This window comes from Anopheles nili, chromosome 2, assembly GCF_943737925.1.
Source record: "Anopheles nili chromosome 2, idAnoNiliSN_F5_01, whole genome shotgun sequence".
In the NCBI taxonomy this organism is placed as follows: domain Eukaryota; kingdom Metazoa; phylum Arthropoda; class Insecta; order Diptera; family Culicidae; genus Anopheles; species Anopheles nili.
The window spans coordinates 47,235,328-47,255,988 of NC_071291.1; the positions used below are offsets into that span (position 1 = coordinate 47,235,328).

Consider the following 20,661-nt stretch of genomic DNA (forward strand, 5'->3'; position numbering starts at 1 on the left):
AAGATGCAAAGCAATCATTCGAGGTGATGTTACATCCCGAGCATTCATCTGGCCGAAGCTACAAAACTAATCACGTGTGAAAGATTGTCATTCCCCGTGCTGTATTATCCCTGAAAGCGTAAATATTTGTCAACGTGATTGTTGCACGGTTGTTCTATGGGCGAAGCGGTGAGAAGCTCAACGGGCTGTTGGGACGCAAGGTGGCGGCATCTTGGTTTGTTAAAAACGTCCGTTAGGATAGCGAGTTAAATTTAGTAACAGGCTAAAAATTATCATGTCAATACAAAAAGATGAAGACGTTGCGTAAATCTTGTGACACCTCTCATCGCTAAACCATGGCGGTACTGCTTTATTTTTTTCTCCTTTCTGAGTAAACAAACCTACAGCGTCTTTCAACGCTACGATGACGCTGCGCCTCGTGTCTGAAATGGAACGTGAACTATTGCCTGCTTCCAAAAGGTAGAGAATCACCGACGCCAACAACAAGGCCTCACGTAACGTGTTACAGAAATGGATTCTGTACGGAGACAAATTCTATGGAAACGCGAATTAAAGCACGGACAGAGTACTCTACCACAGCTTTGACGAACGGCTAAAGCGATCAAATAAATGCGTAGTTCTCGAAACAATGTTTCATAATGCATGAGTGTCAATGACGATACACTTTAGGGCAGTATGGTTTTGCCCGCATCATGCTGTTAGAAGATCCTGATCAATGCATTTGCTGGCCGAAAAAAAAAACACTGAGCCCTTTAAATTTTCAAAATAGTATGCCTGCTTACAATGCACTATTGTATCGAGTTGTTGTTGATTCAGGATCGATTAGACTCACAATTAGCTGATGAATAATAAAAGCAGCAAAATGTACCGTCACGATAAATGCGTGTATAGAGGTGCAAGTGATGCCAAACTCCTAGCAGTACTCGTCGTGGAGAATGGTTGGTTTATTTCTGGATCCAATCCTCTCTTGTATGCATTTATGCAGATTAAATGATCCGCTTGTTGGGATTGGTGTTTGTATGTTGGTTCTAGCACTCGGTTCTATATTCATTGAAAATGGGGTTGAAGATGAAAAAGGGCGACACTGTGAAATGTGGCGAACTCCACTTTACTTCGAGCGGTAATTTATTTTTGCTGCTGCTGGGTTGGGATGCTATCGACTACGACGTCGACAGAGAGGTTGAATCGCTTCGGATATTGGATCCTCTTTTAAGCTAGCTTTATTGGAACAAGGTTTGTGGTCATCACTTGTAGGGAGTCCTTCCTGTTCTATCCTGTTTAAGGGACACTCAAATTCATGGGAAACTGAAGCACACAGTATCGTCGATCAATATTTTGTGATTGGGTCTTCTTCTGCCTTCCGTTTGGAATCCTGCTCTATGAGATATCCTTCCGTGGTGTGGAATGGAAGAGAACGAGTTAATCTGGATGAATTTTGTGAAATATGAAACTCCACGCTACAGGTCACATGAAGAAGAAGACTGTACATAAAAGCAAAATCGATCAACGACGAGCTGGCGGCGACGAATTTCATCATGGTGGTATGATGGAAATCTTGATCCTCCTCGAATCTTTTAGCGCTCAACCCGTATGAGCACAATATATCCAGGATCGGGATTGGAACGAGCTATCGGATCGAGGAAGGTGTAGCTTTTTTGTGTTTGTTAGGCACACGTGAAGATCGTACAATATTTCTCAAGGCCCAGACGGGGGCTGTTCGAAGAGTAAAAAGGATTATGTTTCGCTTTGGCCAAGAATTCAGCATCAACTTGCAAAGTGCCAGACAGCTGCTATCCTGTTACCAAGTTTTTCGAGCATAGAGGCCATTGAACCACGGGACAACATATAGCAAAATCGATGCAGATGTACTCGTTTTCGATACATGCAATGCTAATGCATGAGGAATAGAACGGCGTTTTTGTGTCCGCTAATGTTAGCCTTCGTTCGTGCAGGCTTACGTGCATTTACGTTAGGCGATCGTTGCTGAACGTGTAACAACGTTAATCGTTGGCAACGCTGCTCAGCATAATTAAAGCAATTATAGGTAAATTTATCCTGGGTGGAAGTGACCAATACGAAGAAGTCGAAGTATTATCCTGGTTTTTCGTTGCTGCTGTGGACGCAGCTATATAAGATGCTTTGTTTAAGTGGCTGCCACGATCCTGCAGTTCCATCAACCTTTAGAGCTCGTTTGGGACGTTTTGTTAGCTGAACATATGGTCGATTTCTTCCTTGCTTAGATGTGCCTTCATGGACGCTGAAAATTTCCAGGATAGAAAGAAAGCCCACCAAAAGAGAATGATTGATTGGGCTAAGAAGCAACGATTGATTTGATCTTCTTCCCAAAACTTTGCTGCCCGCTACTAGCGTGTGAGTTTGATTTGTTCGTTTTGTGTAGTTTAGATTGGTAGGTGGATAAACTGGGACTTACTATATTGTCTAACGGCGCGGTAATGTAGTTGTGTTGAATCATCCGATGAACATCAACCGCTAGAGCCTCTTTGAATGTATTCTGTTTTGTCACTACTTGCGTCTGGAGCAGCGCCTTCACCAGAGCAGAGGATGCCGTGAAGGAAACAACCAGACATGCAACATAAGGCGATTGCATGAAGGAAACCTAAGCGATCGAGAAACGATCGCTGAAGGATCGTTTTGTTTATGTGAGTGAAACACGTTTCTGTAAGAAGCCGTACTGCGCCGTAAGTGTGTTAGTGATGGTGAAAAGCTCGACTTTGTGGTACACAATTTCACATGCTGACAAGAGAGCATGGAAGACAAGGGATATGGCCGCGTTGAAACACCGTGAGGGAAAACATGGGTTATGCGGGAGTATAAATAAATACGAAATGGTACAAGCACGCCTCGCTTATGTTTTCGGCGTCATTACCAGACCCAAACTGCGCCTAGAAGGCACCAAGAAGTCCTGTTTCGCTAAAGCACAACACTGCATTCGGTCTAGACTGCTGTCCGGCATTTATGCCTCTTTACATTCTCAGCGATCGGTGCACCGCCCGGGACAAATAGTTCTCATATGCGCATCGAAGCTGATAACGGTGGGAAACGAATGATGATGGAATGGAAAGCATCGAATAGCATCCTTAGTCGTTCGGTTCCCGCCGTTCCATGCTACCTGCTGCCGGATGGTTTTGGTTAGGATGTGATATTTCCGAAAACTGTAAGAATCATACCGTCGATATGGCCTTTGCATCATTCCATAGACCCAAACTGATTACACGATCAGTGTTGCAGCATGTTGTGTCGATGCGATCTTGAAGGACTTGCTTCGATGGCTACTGTTTTTCTTTCGTTCTGTTTCATTTCCCCCCGTAATTTGCGGCAAACAGATGTTGGACCGATTTTTTCTCTCTTATTTGAAGTCTTCGGAGGATACTAGTCGCTGAAAGTGGAAAAATAAAGTGCTTCTCTCAATGCGACATGCTATAACATTTGTTTGAGTTAAGTTATTATTTTTACAAAAAAATGTTTTTAAACAAAACCAAAACGCAAGCCTATAAATTTTGTGAACAAAATTTGTATGAATATCAAATTGGAATATCAAAATAACATTCATTTTGGCGTCAAGACAATGATCCTTGTCCGAAAATATTTATTTCGACGGAAGGACAACAAAGAAAACCCATCCTTGTTTACGTTTGTGGTGTATGAATTAAGGCACGTGAATGCACAGATTACGCGTGGTCACAGATCTACTGCGAAGAGGCATCGAAAGTGCGCTGATTGCGCCTGTTTGCATTGCAGCTGGTCCACTGTTCACGGGTTATTCTCGGCTCGTATTCTGCCGCATGAATTGCACATCTGGAAAGTGTCTCAAATAAATTTATCATTTTATTTGCACAACATCACATTGGAGTTTCTCATCGGCGTTTGGCGTAACACATTTCTCCCCCCAAATGGCCCCAAATGGCAATCATATGGCCAGTCGAATGACACGTCGACTCTGTCACTCTCATCTGGATCATTTCACGGTCGTATTTCAGCACGGCAGAATTGGCATGAGAGTTGTTAACGTACGAAAACACCGTCATCGCGATGGTAATGCTGTGGTTGTGTGAAATACAAAGCGAAAATGACTGTATTAGTGTATGTCTATATGCTGGAATGTTACCAGATTTTTTTTTAAATATAATATGACTCTCACAACTGTTGCATCTATATAAACCCCACGTTAAAAATCCAAAAATAAATTCGAAAGCTTAAGTTAAGGTGATATCTAGGATTTTAGGGAGAAAATGGAAACTTCTCATATTTACTAATATGTGATATAGTGAGGGATGATTAATAAATGCCTGAAGCTTAGCATGAAGAAAATGTAGCAGAACCTTGTACATATTAATATTGCCAAACGTATACCTAATATCGAAATACTTCACAACTATTCAAGTTTGCTGTAAATCGTCTTGAGACGTTCGACGTTATTGTTTGTGTTTAGCAAACAGAATTTGGGGAAATCCCAGATTCGTAACGCTCACAAATTATCACCCGTGCTATTCCCTTTTTGCACGAAGCGATAAAGTACGGGGACATGGTGTTGAAATGTGATTTATTTGACGCAAGCATAGGAAAGCCTCGTTCCTCATTTCGCTTGTCCAAAATAGATTTTTAGCAGATCCGTGTGTTATGTTAAGAGAGTTGTTAAATATATCTATGAAAGATCGCGTTTGTTGCTGCACAAATAAATATTTTATGAGGTCCATTTTAATAAAATAAACAAGGCTAGCAATAACTCAGCTCAATGTATAAAAAATATTTCATGAAATAGCTCTGGTAACCCATCACTTCAGTCTGTAAATATAGGGTTCATAGAACGATTTCATGTAATGGTAGAAACGTAAATGGTGTCTGCCATTCAAATCTCTTTCGACTTATGCTTACATATTTCTACGGCTTAAGGTTTGTAGTCAGTCAGGTATACAGGTAACCAAATCGAGACAAGACTTGTTTGGTTAATTATGGCGCCAGATTTCCGCAAGTACCGATGATGTTTGTTCTGGGTCCTGTTTGCAGTTAGATGTCTGGTTGAAATGGCGGTGTCATTTTTTAGTTGTCGTCTTTATTGAATAACGGTTGTTTGAGATAGATTCTGAAAACCGTCAGCATATTTCTCGAAACAGTATACATTTTACTATACAGTATACAGATATTGGTTACAGTATAAAATTTTTTTGAAATTGGTTTCATCATAGTAAAGCTGTTTTTTTTTTCATATTATTGATATTATTATAGAACTGTAAGAGATAGAATAATAGTCACATGAAGTACAAAAAATAGGACAATTCAATAAAATAAAATATTTCGAAGTCGAAAACTTAAAAACCTTTCGTTATATTGTGTGAAGGAATTGTCTCTGAAAACACGGTTATTCAGATGAATGGAGCTCTCTCGAATCTGAATTTTGATTTGGAAAGGTATATCCGAATGAAAGCAGTTTTCAAACTAATCATTGCCCAAGAAAAGCACAACACAATACCAATACATAAAAATGGTTATGCATGTCAGCAGGCCAACATGCTCTCATGCCATCGGGAATCTAAAGGCACACCGGCAACTCATTAAACTCGTTTTTATTGCTTCGCTAAGTTGTGCCGCTGAAACAAAACCCTATGGGGTAGCCGATTGGGTTAAGTGACTGGAATACCTGTTGGGGATCCTGTAAACCAAACCGTAGACACGAAGAGACTTTAGACTAAAAGCGATCAGGACGTACTACGGCTGTTCCAAGATGGAATGATCTTGCGTGCGCATGTAATGATAGTGCCTCAGCTTCAGCTTTAGGGTGTTGCGCTATACACTTTTTGTAGCTATAGTCTGTTGAAAAAAGCTTCATTTTTCGGGCTACTTGTCGTCAGAGATTCTTTCGTCGCAGCATCGCAGAGAAGCGAGAGACGTAGCGTCCGCTAATTAGCATCATTTTCTCGACAGTCAGTCATAGCAGAGGCCACAGCAAGCGTCCAGCGTTGGTTGGGTCCGATTTCATTGATGTATAGCACGATCCAGGTTTTGTCCGACGTTTCATTCACAACAGTGGTTTGATTTCGCTTTCCTTTTCCATTCTTTTCTACCCCGTGTTTCGTAGGTACATCCAAGCAATGGAAACGGACCTGGCGTACGAAGCATTGGCGGACTACTCGCTGCAAGAGACCCCCTTCTACGAGGCACCGACACCGACGGCATCATCGATTGGTGTCAACTTTTATCCTCCACCCAGCGATAGCCAGCTTCAACATCAGACAGGCCAGCAACTGCCTCGCACGCCCAGCAGTGCTAGCCGGCGCATCGAAACGGCCTACGACCTTTCGCGTGCCGCCTCTTTACTGACCGGTAAAATGCAGCTGATGAACACGGGCAGCACCACGGGACCAGCAACCAGCGTCGGTGGAACGGCCCATCATCACGCGGGCATGCACCACGCGACCAGCCTTCAGATGGCCCAACAAAACCAGCACCAATCCCGGATGGCGCTTGTCCCGATCGGTAGCTCGACGCTCAGCTCAGGCTCGACGCTCTCATCGTCCGGTGGAGGTGTCTTGGCGAGACCGAAGAAAATGAAGAAATCCGTCAGCTTCCTACCGACGTTCGTTCAGGTAAGTTTGACCGGAAGAAGCACCATCCTGAGGTGTGCCTGATATTTCCCAAAGCCAGCGCGCTCCTACTGCACGTGCGGCGAATACTAACCACCGGCAGGAGCAAGTAGCTAGTAGCGCTGGCTAGGAATAAAGTGTCTGCGATCGGATCGCACCGCAGGAAAGAGAGTATTTCAAAATTCCAACGGAACGTTCGTTCGAATGAATGCAGCGTTCTGCGGCGGAAATCGAACGCATTCGCCTCGTGCGGACGCTTGATGAAATATTCATCGTTCTTGAGGTGCCCGGCTTGGGCAATGTGCGCGTTTGTGTTCGCTTTTGGGCCTGTGACGGCATGACGCCATGAGGGCCCTCTGAGGGCGCTTTATTGATACCAGCAAGCAGCGTCTCTCGTCAGCCTATCGTGCCAGTGATAACGAGGCTCCGATAGGGACCGGTAACGTTCTGCGAATGCGCGAAAACGATCGGGTCGTAAACACATAAAGTTTGTTTGCCCAACAATGCACTACTTGCGCCCATTTGGCGATTGATTCATACCGATTACACGCCCGGTCCCCGGTCGGATGGTGTGGGGTCGTTTTATCGATGTCCATCGGTTGGGGCTTGCAATGCGCGCGCCATAACGATAGATGATGTCAACGCGATCCGAAGCAACGATCGCACGTCACGATCATGCCCCGGCGTGAAGATGCAGATGGGTGTAGGATGGCTTGAAGAATTATAATCACATATTTAACGCCTCGTTATGACACACGGCATCATATTTTTGCCGTGCGTGCCGCGGTGACACGTTCGCTGAAAGCGAAATATGCTTTGGTTTTTTGCTCGTCCAGTCCACTTCTTTTTTTGCACCCTGCAAACGCGTAGTACAGGCAAGAGTTAATCTGTTGTGCTATTTGAGATAATTATTTACAACAGCTCGCGTGAACGGGCTGTCGGGCGTCCGTTCGTTTGCCGCTGGCCATGATCAATGGGTGTGTCGACAATGTTTGTAGGTTACTGTGAACCCGGCTGGCCTACCCCACCGACTGGGGGCTATCTGGAACGGCAGGTGATTGGATTCCCGAAGGAAGTGCTGGTGAAATCGGAAAACAAATGAGATGCCGCGATTAAGCGGCGGGCAGGTTTGTCTTTCCGTAGCCGAATGCTGTCAAAATACTGCAGCAAATTTATGACCGCCAACCGATGCCAACCGGGCCGGATGTAACCCTTTTCGCGGCCGTTGGTTCGATTTTTGTGTGTTTTGTTGTCTGTTTGCCGCGCTAACAGTGGCACTTTTTTGTCGTCTTTGTCACCTACACCCGAAAGAAGCGCACCATCGCCATCCGTCCACTGGGAATACAGTCGTAGTTTGCGAGGAGTTTGCGCCAGCTGCAGGCGATTGCGTGCTGCGTGTCCTTGGTGTCCGCAGCGCCCAGGATGAGCTCGGTGTTGCTTGGTAGTAGCTCTAGTGCTGCCAGTTGGCCGGGAACAGATCGTGTGGCGTGTGAGCTGCATCCTAAAAACGCACGCACCGTTTCCATTCCGTGCAAGTGCAAGTTGCAACGATATTCGTGCTTGTGGCCGGATCGGTAGTGATCGCGTACCTTGGCAACTGTGCGCTTTTCAGTAGGCCGTAGTGGCCGTGGTGGAAACAAGGCGTGTCCCATCGATGGTGGTGGGTGCTCTTTGGTATTATCCAGCTGTCGATCCTTTAACGCCTCACGATCCCCCACCTCCTTCGCTGGCTCGTGGAGGCGAACAGCTTTGCGCGTGGAACGCCGTGTGGGATGCTTGGCTCGCGATCGACTTGACGCGTGTGTGTTTACATACTTTGTTTATGGTTCATCGTACGAGACTAGCGATGCGTCGAGCAAAGCACCAGTAGAGCAAACTGGAGGAGGCAGCAAACGAGAGCGGCTGTCTAAACGTGACTCGAACTGCTGCTTAGCCGACGACCACGCGCGTACTTTCCCGTTCCACGCTCGTTTTACGTTGCTCGTCGTGTTATGAATGAAATCGGCTGTTGTGCCCTCAAACTGAGCGTGGAAGGGCCCGAAACGAGCACGGTGGAGAATTCGGTTCTTCGTGTTATGTGCCGCGTGGAGGTTTATTGCGGTTGTACTGTGGCGTAAACTCCCCCGAGGCCACGACGCTGCCACGTGGCGCGGGTACCGGTTTTCCCGGATCTGTTCAATGAATGGCCGGTGTCCGGTGGCGCTGTGAACTTGTGCTTGCATTCGAACTGTCGGTACGCTGTCGATTGCTGTGGACGCGGAAGGTTTGACAAAATTTGACTGCAAATGAACAACAGCACAGAGGGGCGTTGATCATTTCATACGCATACGCACACCGATCAATAAACCGGCGCGGAGCACAACAAACGATGCTTAACTAATCTCTCGACGCCTCGGAATTGCGGCCAAGACCATTTAACTATCCAGTAGGGGAGAGACGCGAGACAAGTGTAATTGAGTTCTGTGCGACGCCGCCCGTTGACAACTTAATTCTGTTGACCCAACGCTTGGTTGAACTTCAGCCCCTGCTGATGGAAACGCCAAGTTTTAGTTTACCAGCATGCTCATCCGACACAATGTCATATAATCTCACTCGAAATAAAAACGACAGCCATAAAGATAATGCAGATGCTCCGACTCGTTAGGTGTGTTCGGTTGGCTCGTTTAGATGCATCAAATCGGTCGATTTGCTTCCGGCGAAGAGAAATGCGACCCTAGGCACCCAAGGACTCGCGACCCTTGAATCGTGCTCGTGTTAACATATTTACGAGCCGACCCGTATCGCAGCGAGCGTACGGTTTTTCCGAGCTGCGGTTGATTTTCACGGGACCAGACGCGGCCGTTTCCGGTCGCGCATGAGCGCACATTGAGGGTGGCACCGTACGCCCGACTTACACGGACTTGGAGAGATCTATACGGCAAACTATACGAGCTATAACAAGTGATGAAAACGAAGGAGATCATTTGGTGATCATAAACGATCCTAATTACATGTGAACAAGAATGGCGACTGCAATGGCTCTTGGGGCTGTGTCAAGTCGCTTCTTGCTTTCTGAGAAAGTAAGCTCTGGCATCGCGATCCTCCGATGAAAAACGATGATCGATCGTTGTTGGGGACGAAAGGTAATTTAAGCTAAACTTGCGGTGGCGACAGTGCCGAAACCACCGGAAGCTCACGAAACCGAAGCCGAACCATCGACCAGCGAAAAAAGCATCGGAGTGCCAAAAAAAAAGGCGACGCTTCACAAAGAAAACCACACCCCGACCGAGCAAGGTGATCGAATCGATGGGCGTCTCTTATTAACCTTTTCGTGTGTCTGCTCTCGGTTCTTTTTTTTTCTCGCAGGGATGCGATGGTGATTCGGATCCAATACAACTCAAGCAGGAACCGCTGGACGACGGACCGATCCGAAACATACAGAAGGTGCCCAGCCTGTCGGATCTGTCTGATCCCGAAGCATCACTAGGTAAGTAGTGCTTGTGCACATTTTCGACACGTTCGGCTCCAGCCACTGCAGCAAAACGCACATTATTGGCTTCAATTGAATAGACATGTGAGATCAGGGCGCGGGAGTGGGCGAGTAGTGCTGCAGCGTGCAGCATGCAAAATATGATTCGTACCAGTCCGCGACCGTGCGTGCGGCTGGTGTGTGGTTTCTCTGCTCGAGCATAACGGCCAATTGAGCGCATGGCGGCCTAAATTGCGCGTAATTTTTGGATCCACCAAAAGGGAAGTGATCTCACAGATGTGCATCATCTAGCACGGCGACGCACAACCCAACGAGGCTAGCGAGTCGAGCTCGGGAGGGAAATGGATGATTTACTTTATTATTCGCAGTTATCGTCCAAGTAGCTTAGAATGTAGTCGTGGTCGGCCTGTTGCAAGTCCAGTGCCGATGTGCGACAATCGAACAGCTCCAGGTACACGCGATCGGCAACGGGCGCATGGGCGAGAATCTCATCGAACAGGAAGTCCCCGAACGAGACAGCCAGCGTCTGGTAGTACTCCCATTCGCCATCCAGCTCGGCCACGAGTCCGTCGAAATCCTGTATGGCGTTACGGCGACCGAACGACTGGATCACTTGCGAAATGGAGCGAACGTTTTCCGACAGGAAAGTGATGGCGTACGGAAGGAAACGGTTGACACTGTCCTCCTGCAGGTCCTCGTAGGCGTAGTACGCGCAGTCCTGGATGTCCCAGTTCTGGAACAGCAGGAACAGCTCGCGTAGCTCCTGCACGTACTCGCGGCACTCATCGTCGATTCCGTCGGCGGCATCGATCTCCGCAACGAACTCCGCATCGGCCTGGCGCATGGCCGGAACCATGCGGCCCAGCTCTAGCAGCAGCTCTCTGTTGAACTCGCGGACCATGTCACCGTTGAAGTAGTACAGCTCGGTAATCTCTTCCTGCGTGTCGAGCGCCAGCGTGCTAAAGTTGGTTCCGAACTCTACGAGCACATCGTACTGCTGCTGGGCGCAGGCGAGCTGCACCAGCACGGCCACCAGGATTAACTTGGCAAACATTTTCACTTCAGCTTTCAGCGCCTAACTGATTGTACACATTGGCCGTGCGTGGACTTGTAAACTTTTTGGGGCCCGTGGCTTCACAATGAACGTTGGATCGGAAACCGATTGATTAGATTGAACCTGTACGATACTCTTCAATGCCGCGCACACCGATACGTTACACGGATGCAAAGGCAGCCAGCATTGGCCCGATCGCAGGGTACCATAAAACCGTAAAACCTGTGTAGATTACGCCCAACAATGACCGACACACCGTGTATGGTGGCTGGGAGCAGCGGCAGCTTAGCACGACCGGGAGAAAGGATTAGGTTACGGAAATCGTTCTTCAGCAGCGGCCAAGATATGTGGGTTTTTACTAGTTCCAATTAGGAAGACAAATTTGATTGAACTGCTATAAAGATAGCACTTACGCAGATGATGACTAGGTAAGAATGGGTTCACCTTGGTTATCTAGCCAATCAAGCTCTATTGCAACTGATGATGAAACATTGCGCTACTGTTGGGAGTAAAAGCAGCTTAATTTGTGAAGCAAGAAAACTAGGCTTAGTGTCCTGGCGGCTGAGTCTCGGTTACGGTGCTGCTCTTTGAAACTGGTCTAATTGAGCGGGCCAATGAAACAAGACAATTTAGTGCCATCTGGTGGGGAAAGTCACGTGTGTTTCAAAACATGACTCATAGATGGCGCTGTGAAGCGTTTGTGCTGAAGCGTTTCTGAAGTGAATCGTTCAACTGCCAATGTTTAGGGTTTTATCTCTTCTATTTCGTTCTCGTAATACGGAGATCTTCACATGCGAAAACGAAATAGTAAAAACGCTTACATGGGTCGTGAGAAGATTCGCATGAATTGATTATGCGCCAGCAATTATTTGGATAAGAAATGCTTTTGTCGGTTGCTGTTCAGAACAAATGCAACCAACTGCAATTTACCATTCGTTTTCTCTATTGCTTAGAAGAAATACTTCATTTTTTCGTGTCATTTGATCAACGGCCTATAATTTTACTCGATTCGGTGGATTCATGTCACTAAACATGGAACTGTATTTGGACTTATGAACTATTTGAAGGTTAGAAAATAACTGGTTGATGTAGTCTGATTAGTCTGGGCTGTTAACTCCACTCTACGTCCGATATCTAAAGGATTGCCAATAATTATTGTTAGACAACCAAATGAACGACATATTTTAGCGTGACGTTGTCGAACGTTATGGGGGCGTTTTCTCAGAACGCAAAGTTTATTTAACAAAGATGTTTACGTACACTCGGCACACAATCAGTCATCGACGTATCGCAAACTCGCTGAACGCCAACACACTACAAACGCCACGAATCTATGCAAGTTTTCGTCATTTGCTGTCATCGCACGAGGCGTATTATGCTGTGTGCATTAGCATGGACCAGCCCGGGGAACGTCACGTTGAAACGTCATTTCCTCTCCACGCTTAATCCAATCCTGACTCGTTATCTCCTCCGTCAGCCGACCGTCGCGCTGCTCTTATCGTGTAGCCCCATGCCATTACCATAACACCCTCGGCGTCCTCCGCTTCGAAGCCCTCTCCACGGGCAAGTGGTAGTGGCCACGGTTGATTGATGTTTATGAATGGAAAGATCGGCCACAGCATCAGACCCGCCTGTTGCAACGGCGGGCGCTGCAGTCAACCGCAACAGTTGGTGCTACCGAGGCGCGCCGCCGACACAGCCCTACGCGCGCGCGATGCAAGCCCTACGAGCGCCATTCATTCATTGGAAGTGGCGAACCGGGTCTCGGGAAGCTTTACGGCGGCACAAAAGGGAAAAATCTCTCGATCCATCAGCATCTTCAACATCTTGCCGCCGCCAGTGTGAGATAACTTACTCGAGGTTTATCACCGGCCTCCCGGAGCGGGTCACTTCTCGTTCTCAATGGGCCTTAACCTTCGCTGAATCGCTTCAAGCGGTGATTCGCTTGCCTATCTGGCAATGTCATGCGTAGCGTATTTTTTATTCGCCTTTCGAGCTTCATCTTGTTCTTTATCGTGCGCTATCTTGAGACGCTTCCTTCCCATCGCTCGTTCGCTCGGAGGCTCATTCAAGCTTTGTTATCGCTCGCTGCTCTCTCCCAGCGCTTGCTGATCCGCTTTATGCTGGTTTTCCTTAGCTTCTGCTGTTGCTGTGGCTGTTGCTGCTGCTGCTGCTGCTCGCAATATTACGCAGCCTCCCGTCCGCGTTCCGACGGTGGGCAGATTAATTGCGGTTAATCTAATTGCTCTCTTGGTTTTTGTGCAGCATCTTGTTTCATGTGTTGTTGTTTTTTCGTACGTACGTTCGTTCGTTTTCGTCTGCATGGCGTATTGGATTGGCAGCAACGGCCGGCTTCATTCTTTGTTTACGGTGCATTTGTTTGCTGTTGAGGTTGAGTGAGACATTTTTTGTGCTTCCACCGCCAATGCTCGATATCGGGATGTGAAGGCAAGCGCACACAATCGCCCACAGAACACGAGGTAAACCGCGTGATAATGGATTTAATAAGTTTATTATCCGCTGTGTCTGCTTGGGGCGGCGCAAAAAAGCGAAAGGCGCGTTTTTTATTCTAAAAAAATGCAACGATGAAATCAGTTCCAGATTAGAAATGGGTAGGCACTAATCACAAGGGATGGATAGGAAAATGGACACTTGAAGATGCATGAACGCGCGGAACGGTTGATTGCTCAATCATGTCGCGTTATTCGAACGATTCTGGCACACGTCTGGCATCGACTGATCAAAACTATTGTAGTATTACAATTCACCGTACACTAGCACCGCTAGCCTTTAAACACCGACGGACTGCTGTTAGACAACACAGTTGATCGGTGCTCCCGATATGGAAGCTGTCAGCTGAAACGATCATTAGAGACTATCAGGATGATTTGGCACTGCAAAGTCGTCGTAAATACGGCGTTTTCGTCCCTTTTTTCTTCCTTGGTTGCCCCTGATATCAGATGCCCGGCGATCAGCTACGATCATTCGCAAGGGGCAAACGGAGGAAATATCAATTAACCTTCGGACTCGCATCATCGAGAGCACATAGGATTTGTGGACAGCTCGATGAACGATCGACATCATTTGCGTTATCTCGCAAGCCTGATCTCACTGGTCCCACTGGCCGGTTGGAAGTACGTCCTCCGTGGTCACAACTAATTGTTCATTCGCTTCAATCCCACTCTCCACATTTCGTGTTGGCACGTTTCGTTGCCGTTGGCTAAATGCGTGCACCTTGGAGCACGATGTGGTTAAGCATTGAAGCATCGATCGGGCGATGCGACGGTTGGCAGCGAAAAGGAGAAGATTTTTATTTAAATCAATCAATATCTCCCATGGCGCTTGTTAATGTTTGCATTTTACCCCCGTTTGCTGCGCGTTCGGCGATGATGAACGCGATGTACCGCACGATCTGGCCAGAGGTCCAGCCGAGCTGTTGTGGAAAGAAACCATCACCTAGGGGTGGTCTGCCGCGAGACGATCGCGATGGTAGCAGCGCTAGGTCCGTATCGCAGGATCGGTCCGTGCCACTCGTTTCCTAGGGATTGGGAAAATGTTCGGCGCGGCGCCATCCACAATCGTGGTGGCCTTTTGTATTTGTAGCTAATTAGCTGGCAACGGCCCGATTTTTGTCGTCCGCTCGTGGAGCATCTTATCGTGAGCGAATGAACGAGCCAAGATGCTAATGAGCTGGCGTCCATGGTGAGTGACTAATATTCGGTAGCTCTCCGCGTTAGGGGTGGTTATTATTTATCAAACTTTTCTCATCTCACCTGAATGGTCGAAATGGAGTGGAGTTTGAATAGCAAACAGCAAACAATACCGATAGCATCGCGCGAACACGTGATGTACGATCGAGCCTAGAGAGCGGGAGAGCTTTCAAATTTAGTTGTTGAACAAGTGTGCCCTGCAATAGTCTTGCTAGATGCCGTAAGTTGAGTGATGCTCTCCCAATGGTGTTTATGTTATGTACGATATCGGCCGATGATCGAATCATGCGCCGGAGGTTTTGTTGATTGATTTATGAACGTCGAACCACCAGCGGCGAGGATAACTGCTACAATGAGGCTCATGTTTTAGCTGCCAGATCTGATTAATACTGTGTCTTTGTTTACCGTACGTGAGACATCGCGTCCGAGAATGATCATTTATTTGTAAATGATTTAAGACTTGCTTCAGACTTTGCTGTATACGCTGTTCTGCACGCAGCGGCAGTGATATTTGGTATAAAGGCCCGAAATAAAGCGCGGCTTGTATTAACGACCCAATAGTGGTTGGGCCGGTGTTAAGAAAGGGCTTAGGTGTTTGCCGTGGCAAATGCCTAGATTGTTATGCTCCCCACGATGCGCGGGAGAACATTGCTGGATCATGTTTAGCACCTGATGGCGGCGCGGTTTAATGGCTACGATTCGATTTTACGGCCATTGGCGACCGGTAGCGCAGAATTTATACACGCTTTTGGAATATCCGGAAACGAATCGGTGATCACCAACGAGTGGAGCTGTGGAGCTTTGCACGATCATCAAAGTTCCGATTTGCACGTGTCCCAAGGAACTGGCAATAAAAGCGGCCACATCCGACGTGGAAGACGTCGCGACGGCTTTTACAACTCGTAAAACTGGCGTCTGCTTTGTCTGCTGTTGAGCAGATTTGTGGGATAAGCGTCTTGGAAGTGGTACGTTCGGTTAATACTAATATGCCAAAGCGGCCCCTGGGATCGTGTTGGGATTGATTCATCAAGAGTAAAATTTCAATCTATTTGAATGGGATTTCTCTTAATTTTTTAGACCCGATTCAGGTGGACAATAATCGTGGCGTGCCATTTCTCTCTTTGGGCTTGCTTGCGGGCCACTCTTACCGGGACAGAACGCGTTCTCGCATACGAAACAAAAGAAGATCGATTAAATATTCATGACGCTTGAATGGGTCTCAATTAGATTTTCTCTACCTTTTTCCCTCGTTTCTGTTTCCGACCAAGCAGTAGAGTCTTGCTTGAAATGCTAATGTGATATTTACGAAAAATAAACGTTAAAAACAAAACTCTTCCACTCGCACCAAACCGGTTGGGGTCGATCAACGAAAGCAACCAAAAAGCGAGTTGCACAATCAGCAGTAAAGTTGGGGAATGAAATCTATAAATTTCCGATCAAAGAAGGTTCCCATAACCGATCGTTTTCCGATCATTTACGTTATTCGTGTGATTTTCTCCCCTTCCACCCCTATATTATGCTCCTGAACGCCAAACCAATGGCCGGGGTAGCGAGCGTTATGCCACAAACGCAAAATTTGTAAAAGAACCACTCACTACTTACTGGATTTCTGGTTTTATCGGCAAACACGTACTTTCCACTATTACCCAGCATTATTAGCGTTCGTCGTTTGACGAAGGGTAATCATTCTCGGTTGGGTCGAGTCGTTTGGAACGAGACAACCAATACGCAAATTACGCCAAACGAGCCCGCATAGGAAAACCCTTTCTCTCGTTGGTCGCTTTCATCTGTGCTGCAGGAAAGTGCTGACGCGAAGCATACGCGACGAGAAATCAGATGAATGAATGAGTTAGCGTATGAATGAATGGAGTGTTTTCACCCCCCTCCTCTCTCTCTCTCTCTCTCTCTCTCTCGCTCTTCCAATGAGCCACTTTTACGCAGAATGTGCTTTAAACCCCACTGCGCGGCTCGCGGTGTACGATGCGGCAATTGTACGATGAAGGCTTTAGTGGCTTTATGGTCACAAACATCGATTCATGCGATCGTACTAAATATATGCATATACATGGAGGAAGCTTCCATGCCGTTTTGTAGCTTTGGCTGCTGTAACAGCTACCGGACCCACGGTTACTGCCGATGGCGCACTGCTCGATGAGGCACCGGGTACCGGGTGTAGCTGGCCATCCAGAATGATGTGGTTTCAGGCCAGAGCACGGTGGAGGTCCAACGAAGGGCGGGTGTTGTGTCGTCCGGTCGTAAACCCTTCACAAACCGTAGGACCCACCAATACCGTTGCCATCGAGCTTGGCGATGGTCGGAAGAGATATGTAAATAGAGTCACAAAATTTATGATACATCTTCCAGCTATCCGTTCTCTCTTTTTGTCTCTTTCCCATTCTCGATATCGTTCGGTTTTACTTCATTCATTCATTCATGTTGCCATAGGTGTGCTCTTAGTAACTGGTGTGGTTGAGCTTATTTCTTTAAAAGTGTTTATGAGAAGATTCATCTCTAGCGTTGAAAAACGAGCCGTATAAAATTGACAAAGATAAACGGTTGATAAACTGTTTGTGTTTATGATAATTCGACCGGTTCACATACATGCACAGTGCAGCTTTATTGAGCAGGTCTGTTCGTAATGTCAAGCACAAAATCAATGCTTAGATTCACAGACAAAAGGGAACGCCTGGTGTGGCGTTTTTGCGGCTTGTAGTAAAAAAAACTGACTAGCCCAAAAGGCTCACGAAGCCACCGTGCCGTCTCCTAGGTGGATTTATGCCCCCACACAGGTTATCGTCATCGTTGTCGTATTGGTTTCCATGCGCAAAGTGAATTTTTAATCAAGAGCAACCCCGGTGTCCCGCGTTCCCGGGTGTTGCTCCAACCCGTTTTCAGACGTTGTTAGTTTCACTCATCAGTGTTTTTATTTTCCATACCCAGCACCTACTCGCCACCGCAATGCACGTTTCTTGCTGTACCAGTTCACCATTGATTAGAATAAATTATATGCTTATTATTAGCCCGACGTACAACCGTCCGCGCAACCCATCATGAATGGAGGGGTGGCTTTAGCTCACAGGTAAAGCTCTCCGGTCCTACACCCCGTGTGGACTGTGGCGCAGTCCTGTTATCCAATCGTTAACCAAAGCAGCCCTATCAAGCCCAAAGTTCCCCTTTTCTCGGATCGCTGCAGTGGCTAAACTTTATGAATGAAATCGACAGCACGTAACGAAGAAAACGGCGATCAGCCGTTTTGGATGGTGCGTGCTTTCGGAGCCACAATATTTGGAATCTTCGGTGGCGTCACCACCTGTGGCGAAAACCTGTCGATTCGGTTTAAATAGTTCATTTGTGAAGCTCGTGTTCTTCTGCGCGCTTTCCTCGAGTAAACCGTGGCGTTGACGCAAGTCCAGTCTCCGGCTGTGTGAAAGCCCAGAACTGGACCGTTTGCCACGGCATCTGAATACGTTTGTCGAAAAAAAAAAACCATTTCCACCATTTCTGCTAAGGGAGCGAGCGATCGTAGGGAGGGAACCTTCGAAATTAGCATAAAGTTTAATGAGTCTTCCGTGCCAGTCTCTTTTCGTGTGCGTTGTTGCCAATGGGTTGGCTTTTTTTGGCTGGTCCTCTTTATTTCTGTTGATTACTCTGACGGTTGACAGCCGAAGCGTTGATTGTGAATCGATAGTAGACAAAAAATAGGCTTTCCTGGGATTAAAACCGCACTAATCTGGCGGAAAATGGTGCGTTTTGCACGGAGCAATCGATCTGCGTTGCTGCTCGATGAGAGTCTCGCCCGACGGTTGTCAGGAAAGGGCTCGCGATCGATTTACTATCAGGTTCAAAACAGGTTCCCGAGGATTCCTCGCTTGGCGTGGTGTGGCTATTTTTCAACCCGCAGTTTCTACACGCCCGTTAAGCCAAGTTTGTCCGCGAATGTTTAAGTGGCTGGAACAGATGACAACTTTATCGTCATTATACGGATGGATAGCGGCGACACAATGTATTTAGTCGGGTGAAAACTACGGAAAATGTTGCCAGCTTCCTCTGGCAGCGTCGAATGGCTGGATATGCTATGGTTGAAATGGGAATAAACTTTGGCTTTCAGATCGAAGCGATCGTTGGTATTGCTTCATTGATTTATGGATTTAAGGCCATTAAATGCGTAAATGTTACGCTAGCAAATGGCTGCAGCGTAGCATTATTGAGCTGAGTATGCATTGCAGCGTTGGACTTGGAAACGAAAACAGTTCGCTTACCATCCAGCTGTGTGATAAGAATTGCACGAAAAAACGCACCATGATCAAGAAGTCACGATCACCAGCCACCAGAACCAGTTTAGGTTTTATCATTTTCTTCTCTCTTCTACCGCAACTCCCGCTTCCGCGCGGTGGACGATCGATTCGAGGACATTTTCATATGCGACCAGGTCCTGCACCTTAGCCCTGACTTGGTGGCTGAGGTCGTTGCTCGATATAAATCAACCGCACTGCGCAACCAGGCGACGAACGAAATAGATGAATTGCCTTGACCATCAATCAGTCCGAATGCCAGTCGGTGTACAAGCGGCTCGTGGGTCAGTTTCACACCTTTCAATCACGGCGCAAATGCACGGCGTTTCTTCAGTAGGGATTCCGGGCCAGATTCCGAGCACTTTGACGATGTCAACAATCACGGCTTGAAGGCTGCTATGATAATAGCCTCCTTCGGGTCTGTGGTGCGGGGCTCGTCGTGACAAACGTTGGCTTCGGGCACTCGCCTCAAGAAAGTTTGAGGTGTTCTTGTCTGCTGGTATCGGCTACAAGGCGAATTGGGGCTCATTCAACTGCGCTCTCGATGCCGTTCTGTAGTGGTTTTTTTTTTGTTGTGTTGATTTTTGAAGCAGACGCGACGCAGTGGTGAAGCTCGACCGCGGGAAGCAGATTGCGACGAGATTTACGATGCCTTGAAGATGGCAATAAATTTAAAAATTTTAGATAACATTCGTCGTGCCCGTGGACGACGCTTCGGTGCTGTAATTTATGACTTTCGTCCAGCCCGAAGAATTGACGGAAATCCGTCGGGAGCGACGGTCGCTGTAGGGCAGCGCATGGAAAGCATCATCCCCCAGGTGAGGTGGCTCATTTGCAAACGATGATTGCTCAGCATAACTAATCCGATTAGTCCAGGAAGTAGCTGCGGCCAGAGTAGCCTGTGTGAACTGCTCTTGAATGACCAGGCAGCATCGGCGTACCACGGGAACGTACGATCGATACCAACCTGTCTTCGATTGCCAAACCGGTTTCTACTTCTGCTGGTTAAGCTCTAGCAAACACCCATCTTCGCTTTTCTCGCTTTGGCACCCAACTTACTCTATCTCCGTGTCTCGCTCGCACGCGGGTCCTGTAAAACTCTCCTTCCCCGAGCAATCTTTGAGACGGCGTCGGAAGTCTACCTTTCTTTCTCCAGCATTCGCACAGGATGCGTACGTCGAAGCTGCTCCTTCCGCTGCCGATCGATGATGAATGATATTGAATGGGAAAAAAAGTCGGAACACTCACACACGCACAGCGAGTCGGGGGTAGCTGGCCGACTGGTTAACTGGTCAAACTGGATCCCAACGAACGAAAGATGCAAAAGATACGCGAAGATCGCGCGCCGCCAAGGACCAAGCGAGCCACGCGACCGTTTTCTCAGGCTGATAAAAATAAAACGTAAAAAAAAACGCAAGGGTGGCTCGGCATCGGGCTGCATGCAAACGACCAGCCTTGTGTCCAGGTTGTGCGGGAGCAGGCTTATCCAGTGCAGGACGCACATGCACATGCAGAGGCGTGCGTGGTGCTTTTGTTT

At 47.4% G+C, this 20,661-nt stretch overlaps 1 protein-coding gene across 1 annotated transcript in view; it reads left to right on the plus strand.

The window, feature by feature from the left end:
* The first annotated feature begins 6,107 nt into the window (after nt 1–6,107).
* Nucleotides 6,108–20,661, plus strand: part of LOC128720767 (ETS-like protein pointed) — an 81,544-nt gene continuing 66,990 nt past the window's right edge. Inside the window, exons 1-2 of the mRNA XM_053814461.1 lie at nt 6,108–6,602; nt 9,945–10,065. Of these exons, the coding sequence (XP_053670436.1) occupies nt 6,108–6,602; nt 9,945–10,065 (616 nt within the window). The remainder of the gene's footprint in view (nt 6,603–9,944; nt 10,066–20,661) is intronic.